The 9,729-nt window shown below is 47.1% G+C and overlaps 6 protein-coding genes and 1 long non-coding RNA gene across 10 annotated transcripts; 5 read left to right on the top strand and 2 right to left on the bottom strand.

Annotated features, from left to right (window-relative positions):
* The first annotated feature begins 4 nt into the window (after positions 1-4).
* lncRNA:CR45291 (long non-coding RNA:CR45291) lies at positions 5-338 on the top strand. The gene has a single exon (NR_124077.1). It is a non-coding gene; the product is annotated as a long non-coding RNA:CR45291 (long non-coding RNA).
* Positions 339-1,020: 682 nt separating this feature from the next.
* Positions 1,021-2,407, top strand: Rpn11 (Regulatory particle non-ATPase 11). The gene is made up of 3 exons (NM_135061.4): positions 1,021-1,181; positions 1,252-2,025; positions 2,135-2,407. Exons 2-3 carry the CDS (start codon positions 1,261-1,263, stop codon positions 2,294-2,296), a joined length of 927 nt encoding a protein of 308 aa, NP_608905.1. The 5' UTR covers positions 1,021-1,181; positions 1,252-1,260; the 3' UTR covers positions 2,297-2,407.
* Positions 2,408-2,562: 155 nt separating this feature from the next.
* On the top strand, positions 2,563-4,829 carry Nepl3 (Neprilysin-like 3). The gene has a single exon (NM_135060.4). It carries the CDS (start codon positions 2,675-2,677, stop codon positions 4,562-4,564), a length of 1,890 nt encoding a protein of 629 aa, NP_608904.1. The 5' UTR covers positions 2,563-2,674; the 3' UTR covers positions 4,565-4,829.
* His3.3A (Histone H3.3A) lies at positions 4,662-5,753 on the bottom strand. Of its 3 annotated transcripts, none has more exons than NM_001273153.1 (2): positions 5,271-5,677; positions 4,662-5,180 (listed from the first exon to the last, which is right to left on the bottom strand). In NM_001273153.1, the coding sequence occupies exons 1-2, from the start codon at positions 5,550-5,552 to the stop codon at positions 5,052-5,054; spliced, it is 411 nt and encodes a 136-aa protein (NP_001260082.1). In that variant the 5' UTR covers positions 5,553-5,677; the 3' UTR covers positions 4,662-5,051. The 3 variants fall into 3 exon arrangements, with proteins under 3 accessions (NP_001260082.1, NP_523479.1, NP_723056.2); NM_078755.3 differs by having other exon boundaries at positions 4,816-5,180; positions 5,271-5,753; NM_164624.3 differs by having other exon boundaries at positions 4,816-5,180.
* Positions 5,754-5,794: 41 nt separating this feature from the next.
* On the top strand, positions 5,795-6,232 carry CG14036 (uncharacterized protein). Its single transcript, NM_135059.3, has one exon. It carries the CDS (start codon positions 5,859-5,861, stop codon positions 6,138-6,140), a length of 282 nt encoding a protein of 93 aa, NP_608903.1. The 5' UTR covers positions 5,795-5,858; the 3' UTR covers positions 6,141-6,232.
* Positions 6,233-6,235: 3 nt separating this feature from the next.
* On the bottom strand, positions 6,236-7,968 carry senju. Its single transcript, NM_135058.4, has 3 exons — positions 7,643-7,968; positions 7,455-7,572; positions 6,236-7,396 (listed from the first exon to the last, which is right to left on the bottom strand). The coding sequence occupies exons 1-3, from the start codon at positions 7,725-7,727 to the stop codon at positions 6,433-6,435; spliced, it is 1,167 nt and encodes a 388-aa protein (NP_608902.1). The 5' UTR covers positions 7,728-7,968; the 3' UTR covers positions 6,236-6,432.
* Positions 7,717-9,618, top strand: eIF3h (eukaryotic translation initiation factor 3 subunit h). 2 transcript variants are annotated; one of them, NM_080095.4, is made up of 3 exons: positions 7,717-8,156; positions 8,497-9,174; positions 9,241-9,618. In NM_080095.4, the coding sequence occupies exons 1-3, from the start codon at positions 8,076-8,078 to the stop codon at positions 9,496-9,498; spliced, it is 1,017 nt and encodes a 338-aa protein (NP_524834.2). In that variant the 5' UTR covers positions 7,717-8,075; the 3' UTR covers positions 9,499-9,618. The 2 variants fall into 2 exon arrangements, with proteins under 2 accessions (NP_524834.2, NP_995631.1); NM_205909.3 differs by having other exon boundaries at positions 8,031-8,156.
* Positions 9,619-9,729: the final 111 nt, after the last annotated feature.

Genomic DNA, 9,729 nt, shown 5'->3' with positions numbered 1-9,729 from the left:
GAAAAGCCGAGCGGCGAATGGAAAAGTCTGCTGGCAGATGGAAAACCTATTGTTCAATTACCAAAGCGAGACGGAAAATGGAGTAGTCCGTGTGTTGCAATCGGATGGATTTTGGGCTTTGGATTTTGTAGCCGGTGTGTGGCGTCGTCCCACCTTTTGATGGCATTTTAAGCGAATTTTCGAGCGTCTGGCGGTCTGGGAATCTCTTAATCGGAATCCCCATCGCCAAGAGCGAGGTGAAAGGCATAAAGAAGGCGCCGCATCCAAAAGGCAAAAGGTTTTTGGTGCAATTAATTGGCACAATAAAAACAAAAGGCGGCTCTGCATTGTACTTGCTCAAATTGTTTCGGTTTTGCCGGCGAAGACCTCATTTCCCATGGCATTTGACGGGCGGATGGATGGTGCATTATAAATTTTGTGGTGTTCGGTCTTGCGGAAAGTCTTAGTTTTCCTCAGCTCACTTCACTTTCGACCACACTACACACTCATTCTATTGTTGTACCAAATATAACATCGGAATACACTCTTTCCAGTACTTTCAAGTCCTTTGAGTTTGCTTTTTAAGTTTTATCCGCTTAAAAATTTCGAGCTTGGCGCCAATTCCCATTATCGATAGTTTTATGTATCGATATAAAGACAGTGTTGATCAGTGCTGGCAAATAGCAGACTTAAATATATGCTAAAATATTCCACAAACAAATTGACTACTACAAATAATCTGAAGAATATAGAATAAAATATTACAGCGGACTCTTTATAATTAGGTTAATTTTATTTTTATATGAAATAACTTTGGTAGAAGTAGCCTTTCCAATACATCCTTGACAACAACTAGTTAATTTCATTATTCCCTACTATAGTTACGTATTCTCATATTATTTACATAACAACAACTAAAGCTTAGCTTTGATTACACATTGAACGTAATTGAAATATTTTTATAGCTTTGCTATAATCAAGCTAAAATTTAGGCAAATCGTCATCTCCTCCCGCCGATAGCTTTTCGATAGGCGATGAGCGATACAACCCTGTTGCGAGTATTACTTGCAATTCTGCAAAATCAAACGAGACGGCTTTGTGTTTTTTGTTGCTGCTTTCGACGAGGAACGTAAATTACACGTAAAACAGTAGGAAATAGTTGATACTTGCCCCCGATCACAGAGTGTCTACAAATCCCAGAGGTGAGCACTTGGCTTAGTCAGCGCTTTTCGATTGTTTCTAACCCCGATTCGTATCCTTGTGCCCGGGTAGCCGCATAAAATGGATCGTCTGCTACGTCTTGGAGGTGCTATGCCACAGGCCGCCCCGCCCACAGATGCGCCCGTCGTAGACACCGCCGAGCAGGTGTACATCTCGTCCTTGGCCCTGCTCAAGATGCTTAAGCACGGACGGGCCGGCGTGCCCATGGAGGTGATGGGTCTGATGTTGGGCGAATTCGTGGACGACTACACGGTGCAGGTCATCGATGTGTTCGCCATGCCGCAAACGGGTACTGGAGTATCCGTAGAGGCCGTGGATCCCGTCTTTCAGGCGAAGATGTTGGACATGCTGAAGCAGACGGGTCGACCCGAAATGGTCGTCGGCTGGTATCACTCGCATCCCGGTTTCGGCTGCTGGCTGTCCGGCGTGGACATCAATACGCAGCAATCCTTCGAGGCGCTGTCGGAGCGAGCCGTAGCCGTCGTCGTCGATCCCATTCAGTCTGTCAAGGGCAAAGTGGTCATCGATGCCTTCCGCCTGATCAATCCCAACATGCTTGTGCTGGGACAGGAGCCCCGGCAGACAACCTCCAATTTGGGTCATCTGCAAAAGCCCTCCGTACAGGCCCTGATCCACGGGCTCAATCGCCACTACTACTCGATTAGCATAAACTACCGCAAGAACGAACTGGAGCAGAAGATGCTTCTCAATCTGCACAAAAAGTCGTGGAAGGACGGCCTCACGTTGTCCGACTACAATGAGCACTGTTCCATCAACGAGGACACCGTGGCCGAGATGCTGGATCTCGCCAAGAACTACAACAAGGTGGGTGATTCATCATCTCATTAGATATTAATTTATTGGTTGGTTAGCCAATTTAATGAAAAACTAGAATTTTTTTGGATTTTCATTGATTTCCCTCATTTTCTTGCAGTCACTGGAGGACGAGGAGAAAATGACGCCCGAGCAGCTGGCGATCAAGAACGTGGGCAAGCAGGACCCCAAGCGGCATTTGGAGGAGAAGGTGGACAAGGTTATGCAGAACAATATTGTGCAGTGCCTGGGCGCCATGCTGGACACCATAGTCTTTAAGTGAATTTATGCATTTGCTCTCCTCAAACCAATTTCCCTTCATACCCACAAATCGCTAAGCTAAACGTATTAACTGATAAAAAAAAAGGCTTTTGTTCAGAGCAGAGTTTTACACAAAGTGAATTTCGTTTTTTATTTCGTTACAACAACTGGGAGTTTTGTTTATAGTTTTCATAATTCAAGTATAAAATGATTGGTGAGTTTGGAAAAAAAAAAGTGCGTCGTGACACGAAAAAGCATAATTAAGCATATGGTACAAAACGATTTAGGGTCACACCGCAATTCGCCAAAACAACAGATTTAAAATTTCGTATAATTTCATCAGGTTTCTTAGAAGTCATTGCTGATTACTTCCAAATGCCGCATCAGTTGATGAGTTAAGATGATGGAATCCAGATCGTACCTCAGCCTAAGCTGGCTGCTTCTTCTTCTGTGCAGTACAGTATGTTCTGCAAATCCCAATCTCGAGATCATGAAGCGAATGCTAGACGACATGGATGAAAAAGTCGAACCATGTCACAATTTCTACAACTCCTCCCAAAAGAATCTCAAGTGGCATGCATTTGCGACGGTGAGCGATCAGTTCCAACTCCTCTTCGACGGAATTGAGAACGAGGTGTTCGAGAAGCACAGCTTCGAGGAAAAGTTGCAGCGTCTATACAAAATCTGTTCGACCATGGAGAGACCCAGTCTTCTGAGGTATTTTGAGCTGGTGAAGCCGGGAGAAGATCTCAACTGGCCCTTTCTGACGCCCCGAGGAGGCAAGTGGCCCAAGGAGAAGTTTCAGTGGATGGAGGCACTGGCTCGACTGCGTCGGTACGGCTTCAATGACATCATGTTTGGAATGAGTATAAGACAGGATCCGAACAGTGACAGTGGCCAACCCATAGTAGTTTTTGAAAAAAAGTACGATTCTCTATTCCGTTTCATAGAGTCGCTGCAAAATATTGGTCTGCCACCAAAATTGGCAAAGGAGATAGCGCCTCTGGATAATGCCATACAAGAAATGTACAAATCAGATATGAAATTTGAACACTATGCACGAGATGCAGCACCAGTGAAACGGATTAGTCTAGGGCAGTTGGAAATTTATGGGGTGTCCCTAACCAAGTATCTGGAGATCGTCTTCGGACGCCCCTTTTCGCCGGATTTTGTAGTGCATGTGGAGAATCTGTACTACTTACGGGGGCTCCAGAATTTGATGACTGCCGTTCCGAGCCAGGTGGTGGCCAATTATCTAACGGCACGCTTCAGCTTCTATATAATGTTCACGTTCATGAAGCATGGAGATTCATGCGTGACTACAATGCGCCAATCCATGGAATTCGCCAGCAATCTGCTGTTCGAGGAGCGAATTCTGGGACGCAAGAAGCTGCGTAGCTATCAAAACCAGGCCGGCAAGATATTTGATGCCATACGCCAGCAGCTAAACATCCGGCTCGAAAGGAACGTTCTTAAGCTGCCGCCCGCTGAGATTTCCTTACTGCAGAAGAAGTTGAATGGCCTGAGCCTGAGCATCGGCAATCTGCCGGGAAAGGCGGGCCATCGACGTTTCGTAACCCGATACTACAAGGAGCTTGAATTTGCGGACGACGAGGAACTTGCGACTGCTCACCTAAAGGTTCTGGAGCACCGAACGCGTGCCGAACTAAGCTTACTGGACCAACCGAACTTCAAAGACCGGCGATACATGCTCCATTCATATCCCATTTCGAATTTCTTCTTCGAAACTGCGTATGAGGAAAATGGAAATACGATTTATGTGGCATACGACTTTCTGGCAGATGCTTCATTTGATCCCGACAGCCACGATATCTTCAAAGTGACACCCTTGGGCATTCGCTTTGGCCTTGAGATGTTAAAAAGTTTCGATCTTTTTAATTGCAAACATCATAAGGTCAATATGCTCCAATTGTTCGACGATAACCAAATTACTACCGCCGGCGATGAGTGTGTAAGCGCATGGACCCAAGATAATTTGCTTAGCCAACGCGACCAGTACCTCGTCGTGCTCCATTTGGTCCACGAAGCCTACTTCGCAGAAGGTTCCAAGTTCAGCCAGAGGCAGCCCAACTTCACCACCATGTCTCTGAGGGAATTGTTCTTCTTCAGATTTGGCCAGAGTTCCTTCGGCCAAACCCTGTATTTCGGCAGCGATTTCGTCGAGGGCGGTTCACCCATAAATTCCCTGACAAGGCTGCCTGTTTTTGTCCGGACCTTCAACTGCTTGGCTCCAGGGGAGCAGCTCACCACCACACAGAAATCTACATAGTTTAAAGATACTTTTCATTCCAGTACATGCTAGATATACATATGTACTAGAATAACGAAAAATGAATGCATTTACTACATGGTCTACCTCATTTTACAAAATGATACAATAGAATATATGTATTTTTGTACGAAACCATTCAAATTAATGTTCAATTGTTGCCGAGACAGCAAGACAACAATTACAATTTAAGAGACACAACTAATAATGTACAGTCTGAACAAAATATATGAATGAACGCTTTCCTTTGTGGTTAAACATTTACAAACAAAAATGAATTCGATTTTATTAGAACATTGTGTATTGATTACTTATCGGTAAGTATAGATAGACCTAAGTACTAAGCGGCGGCAGCTGCGGCCGGGGGTTTGGTTTTCCGCTTCTCCACCTCCACCTCTAGCTCCGAGTTCCCCCCTCCAAGCGACAGCTGTGGGTTGGTAGTTTTGCCGCCACTGCTTTTCCAATCCAAGATGGCGGTCATGGGCATTTAGGCCCGCTCGCCACGGATGCGTCTGGCCAGCTGGATGTCCTTGGGCATAATGGTGACGCGCTTGGCGTGAATGGCGCACAGATTGGTGTCCTCGAACAGACCGACCAGGTACGCCTCGCTGGCCTCCTGCAAATTGCGCATTTGAAATGGGGGAGAGACGCATTATTACATGACCGTATGAAATAGTCACGGTGCAGGGAGTGCTGTACACCATACCTGTAGGGCTCCAATGGCCGCCGACTGGAAGCGCAGATCGGTCTTGAAGTCCTGGGCTATCTCGCGCACCAGACGCTGGAACGGCAGCTTGCGGATGAGCAGCTCCGTGGACTTCTGGTAGCGACGAATCTCACGCAGGGCCACCGTTCCAGGACGGTAGCGATGTGGCTTCTTCACTCCGCCGGTGGATGGCGCCGATTTACGGGCCGCCTTGGTGGCCAGCTGCTTGCGGGGCGCCTTGCCTCCGGTCGATTTACGGGCTGTTTGCTTGGTACGTGCCATCGTTTACCTGGTAATTAAGTGGTTTTGAGCAGATTTGACAATTGACCGAACTCTATGAAATTTTCAAGCTGAATGAAAAGTAAAAGGGAGGGACGGGGTGGTTTACGCGCGTCTGCTCAGTGTGACCCTATATTCATCGGGGGTATTCCGTATAAGGTCAATATCTTGACAGCTGGTTTGAAAAATAAATAAATCGAAAATTCCTTACTTCCGATAACACAACCGATAACTAAAACTTTAAAACATAGCGGTACCTTAAGCTTTATGAATTTGTTGTTTTGACAAACGGCTCTTGACTTTTTCAAAATGTCCGATTTCGAGTACGGAATTTGCCCTTACGACAAATCGCACCGCATCTTGCTCTTCCGGATGCCCAAGCACTTAATTAAGTGCGAGAAGAACTACTGTGGACCGCCGCTGCAGACCTGCAAGTACAACGCCACACACCGAGTCCAGGACATGGAGAAGCATCTGAAGGAGTGTGACTACTATCTCCGCAGCATCGAAAACCAGGCGGTGCAGATAGCGCTTCGTAGTCGCATACCGCCCAAACAGGAAGATGGACATGATGTGGACACACCATTTTAGGCTAAGACAAGCAGGCATCCAAATATACCATGTACATATGTGATAGTATATGAACCATAAAATAAAAAGCTTCTTGAAGAAGCATGCACAATATTCGTTTGATTGCATTTATGTTCTGATTAAAATAAGAATCTTAAACTAGAGGAGCAAAAGTTTTGGTATTTACAAGCCTGTTGCTATTGCATTGCACAAAGCCTGGGGTCAAATACATTCGTCTGGCGTTTAAAACATTTGCAGGCACTTTTCCACAACTATTTACAGTCTAAGATTACGTCTAGGACAAGCTACAGCATTACACCATATCGAGGTCCGATTCTGCCGCTTCCTCGTCGATCAGCTTTCGTTTATCCGTTGATTTGGTCGTGGCATCACTTAAATTGGACAGCGGACGCACCTTGCCCAAATTAACCACCGGGCTTTGGGTGTAGAGATAGATGGCGTAGGATACAACCGCGATGGCCAGCGCGGTGTTCATGTAAATGGGTATGGAGAAGAGGAAGTAGCATAGGACTGCCGTGAAGAGCAACTCCAGAGCGCTCGCGAAGGTCTTTAGAATGGAGTTCATGTACTTGAGGAAGAAACTCGTGACAATGCCAATAGCCGCATTGTTAACAATAATGATTAGCACGCTAAAGCGCATAATACTGCCCAGATTCTGCGGACTAAAGGCATCAAGGAGCTCGCCGCGCAGCAAGAGGATGACTGCATTGCAGACAATCGAGTCCAGGTACATGAAGACATTCTGTACAAAGATATTCACATCGGCTCCCTTATCTTTAAGCAGATACTCATTGTAAACGCCCGCCAGACAAGAGCAAATTGTCTGTGCCAGAATGAAGACGGCACTCAGGCTAAAATCGAAGCCGGACATGTTCTTGCCGTGAGCGTGCGTCTCTGCAGAAGTTGTTTTATTATGTGATTGCAGCTGCTGCTGTATGGCTGCGGACTCGCTGTCATCATTCGCATCGCTGTAGAAGCTGCCGAAATCGACCTGCTTCATCATACAGCCGAGTGTCAGCAGTATGAGGGAGATCCATTGCCTTTGCGACAGGTACTTCTTGAAGATAATTTGGAATAGTATGCCCGTGACAACGACACGTAGCTGCAGTAGCAGATAGTAGGTGGTGGGATCGAATGTGGCCAAGTTGACAAAGGCCAAATTGTTGTACAGGCAGTAGAGAAAGGCGGGCACCATGTACAAGCCCAATACATTCCGATCCTTCTGAACATCGCGCACCAGGGAGCGTAGGTTGTTGCTGTGAATGAAATCGCGGTTTAATAGCGAGACAAAGGAGCGCCTCCACTCCTACTCACTCTCGGCAATACAGACAGGTGGAGACTATCAATTTAAAGACCTCGGTTAGCAGCACAACCGTGACGGTATTGTAGCCATAGGAGTTATTCGATTCCTGAGATGCTGTGACAAAGATGCCTGCAAAATAGACAGGAATTAGGGTGCGGCTTTGGCTTGCGTAAAAAGCCTTAATAAGGCAGCTGCATACCCTGTCCTATGAATAGGGACATGTACAACAGGAAGATCACAAATGTGAGCTTGGTGGGGAACAATTCACGCCAATTAGTTGACATTTCTGCGGTCTTCGTACTGCCAGCGTTGCGTTGCTAATGCGAAGAGAACTAAGACTAGCTACAAGTTGCGGCAACCGCAGTTATCAGTACCGTTCCGCTCGTTCGTGACAAGTGGGCCGTTTCTCGGTTTTCTAGGAAGTACAATTTTGAGTTTGTTTCTGTTGCTTTTCCACTGATAAACAAAATATATTTTGGGCCTTTTTTTATCGCTCGCCCGAACAGCTGATTTTAAAGCAGTGCACGCTTTTCAACACTTCAACCCACACAAAAATTGTGGTGTTGCGAAACGCCCTTTTACCACTGCAGCCGAGTTCACGTCGTGGGTCTTTTCGCTTACAATTCGTCAACATGGCAAATCGCGCAAATCGTCATGCTGCTCGCACCGAGGATTCGGATAATACCATTAACTACGTCCAATGCGACGGACTGGTGAGTAGTGCTGTTGGCCAAAAGACCTGGCCGAGATTGGCCCGTGGGAACCGGCGCGAAAGCCGGAAAAGTTAATGCCACGCGCTGTCTCAGAAATTTGCGTGCTTTGTGTGTGTTTGTATGGGTGTTCGTGAGGACATGGGCGTAGAGCTATAAGGAAAAGGGGGCCGGTCTCTTCATTACCATAGCACAAAAAACTTCAGTCAAATGTTTTCTTCAGAGAAACTATTAAAAGAAAGTCCGAAATATATCTACTTTCCACGCCCCTGTTCAAATGCAAATAGTTGTCTGTCGCTAATTGATTTTGGAACATAATTACTACGATCACTTTACCTTGCAGGCCGTCATGAAGATGGTGAAGCACTGCCATGAGGAGTCGAGCAACATGGACCTCGCCCAGGGCGCCCTGCTCGGTCTGGTGGTAGACAAGTGCCTGGAGATCACCAACTGCTTCCCGTTTCCCAAGAGCGGCGATGAGACCATGGACGAGGAGATGTACCAGCTGACCGTGATGCGTCGCCTGCGTCGCGTCAACGTAGATCATCTCCATGTGGGCTGGTACCAGAGCTCCGACGTGGGCAACAGCCTGTCAATGGCTCTGTTGGAATCGCAGTACCACTACCAGACCAGCATTGAAGAGTCCGTCGTTGTCGTCTACGATACGCAGAAGTCATCCCGCGGATTCCTGTGCTTGAAGGCCTACCGCCTTACTCCGCAGGCCATTCAGATGTACAAGGATGGCGACTTCACTCCAGAGGCATTCCGCACCCTGAAGGTCGGCTACGAGAACCTCTTCGCCGAGATTCCCATTGTGATCAAGAACTCGCCGCTGACCAACATTATGATGAGCGAGCTGAACGAGCTGCTGCCCGAGGACAAGGGGCACAACTTCCTGGACCTGGGCACCGCCACCGTATTGGAGAACCAAATGCGTAGCCTGATCGAGCGCGTCGACGAGTTGTACCAGGAGGCAGTGCGCTATAACAAGTACCAGCAGGTGGTCTTCAAGCAGGATACGGTACGTAGCAATATAATTAAATATGTAAAAATTCCTAATCGCTTTCCTTGCATTTATATTTTTTAGGAGAAGCACCGTGCTCTGGCTAAGCTGGCCGCCGAGAACGCCGTTCGCACATCGAAGGGAGAGCCCACGGTGCCAGAGGAGGAAGTGATCAAACAGTTCCGCCCCATGACTGCGCCCAACCGCCTGACGGCCACCATAACCTCTGGCCAGATCAATACCCACGCCCAGCATATCGCACAATTCTGTTCGCAATCGCTGGCCAAACTCTTCATCACGGAATCGCTGCAAATTGCCAAGGAAGCAAAGGAAACCAAATAGATTAGCTAATGTTAAGCGTTTTTTAAGCTGAGGCAACAACATTCACTACCCACAAACATAGCAACTGCACACACAGACGTCGAAAATAAACCAAACAAGCGATGAGTGGGCTTGGAAGCGAACTGCCAGCTGATTTCTTCTTTATTGTACTCTCCATTTGCTCAATAGAATGGCCAATTCAAACCGCCCCAAAAAAAGAAAACCACCACCCGCTATGCAGCCAAAAATTGG

The sequence above is a fragment of the Drosophila melanogaster genome, chromosome 2L, assembly GCF_000001215.4.
Source record: "Drosophila melanogaster chromosome 2L".
NCBI classification, from domain to species: domain Eukaryota; kingdom Metazoa; phylum Arthropoda; class Insecta; order Diptera; family Drosophilidae; genus Drosophila; species Drosophila melanogaster.
Note: the sequence above shows the minus strand (reverse complement) of the source record. Positions and strands in the feature narration are given on the sequence as shown.

What these genes read in the sequence shown, in the direction of transcription:
- Rpn11 (NM_135061.4), top strand. Translation starts at nt 1,261, where the DNA reads ATGGATCGTCTGCTACGTCTTGGAGGTGCTATGCCACAGGCCGCCCCG. An exon ending in TCGCCAAGAACTACAACAAG is followed by an intron (nt 2,026 to 2,134) that starts GTGGGTGATTCA and finishes ATTTTCTTGCAG; the next exon opens with TCACTGGAGGACGAGGAGAA.
- Nepl3 (NM_135060.4), top strand. Translation starts at nt 2,675, where the DNA reads ATGATGGAATCCAGATCGTACCTCAGCCTAAGCTGGCTGCTTCTTCTT.
- His3.3A (NM_078755.3), bottom strand. Translation starts at nt 5,552, where the DNA reads ATGGCACGTACCAAGCAAACAGCCCGTAAATCGACCGGAGGCAAGGCG. An exon ending in CGGCCATTGGAGCCCTACAG is followed by an intron (nt 5,181 to 5,270) that starts GTATGGTGTACA and finishes CGCAATTTGCAG; the next exon opens with GAGGCCAGCGAGGCGTACCT.
- CG14036 (NM_135059.3), top strand. Translation starts at nt 5,859, where the DNA reads ATGTCCGATTTCGAGTACGGAATTTGCCCTTACGACAAATCGCACCGC.
- senju (NM_135058.4), bottom strand. Translation starts at nt 7,727, where the DNA reads ATGTCAACTAATTGGCGTGAATTGTTCCCCACCAAGCTCACATTTGTG. An exon ending in GTCCCTATTCATAGGACAGG is followed by an intron (nt 7,573 to 7,642) that starts GTATGCAGCTGC and finishes TCTATTTTGCAG; the next exon opens with GCATCTTTGTCACAGCATCT. An exon ending in ACCTGTCTGTATTGCCGAGA is followed by an intron (nt 7,397 to 7,454) that starts GTGAGTAGGAGT and finishes TTTCATTCACAG; the next exon opens with CAACAACCTACGCTCCCTGG.
- eIF3h (NM_080095.4), top strand. Translation starts at nt 8,076, where the DNA reads ATGGCAAATCGCGCAAATCGTCATGCTGCTCGCACCGAGGATTCGGAT. An exon ending in ACGTCCAATGCGACGGACTG is followed by an intron (nt 8,157 to 8,496) that starts GTGAGTAGTGCT and finishes TTTACCTTGCAG; the next exon opens with GCCGTCATGAAGATGGTGAA. An exon ending in TGGTCTTCAAGCAGGATACG is followed by an intron (nt 9,175 to 9,240) that starts GTACGTAGCAAT and finishes TATATTTTTTAG; the next exon opens with GAGAAGCACCGTGCTCTGGC.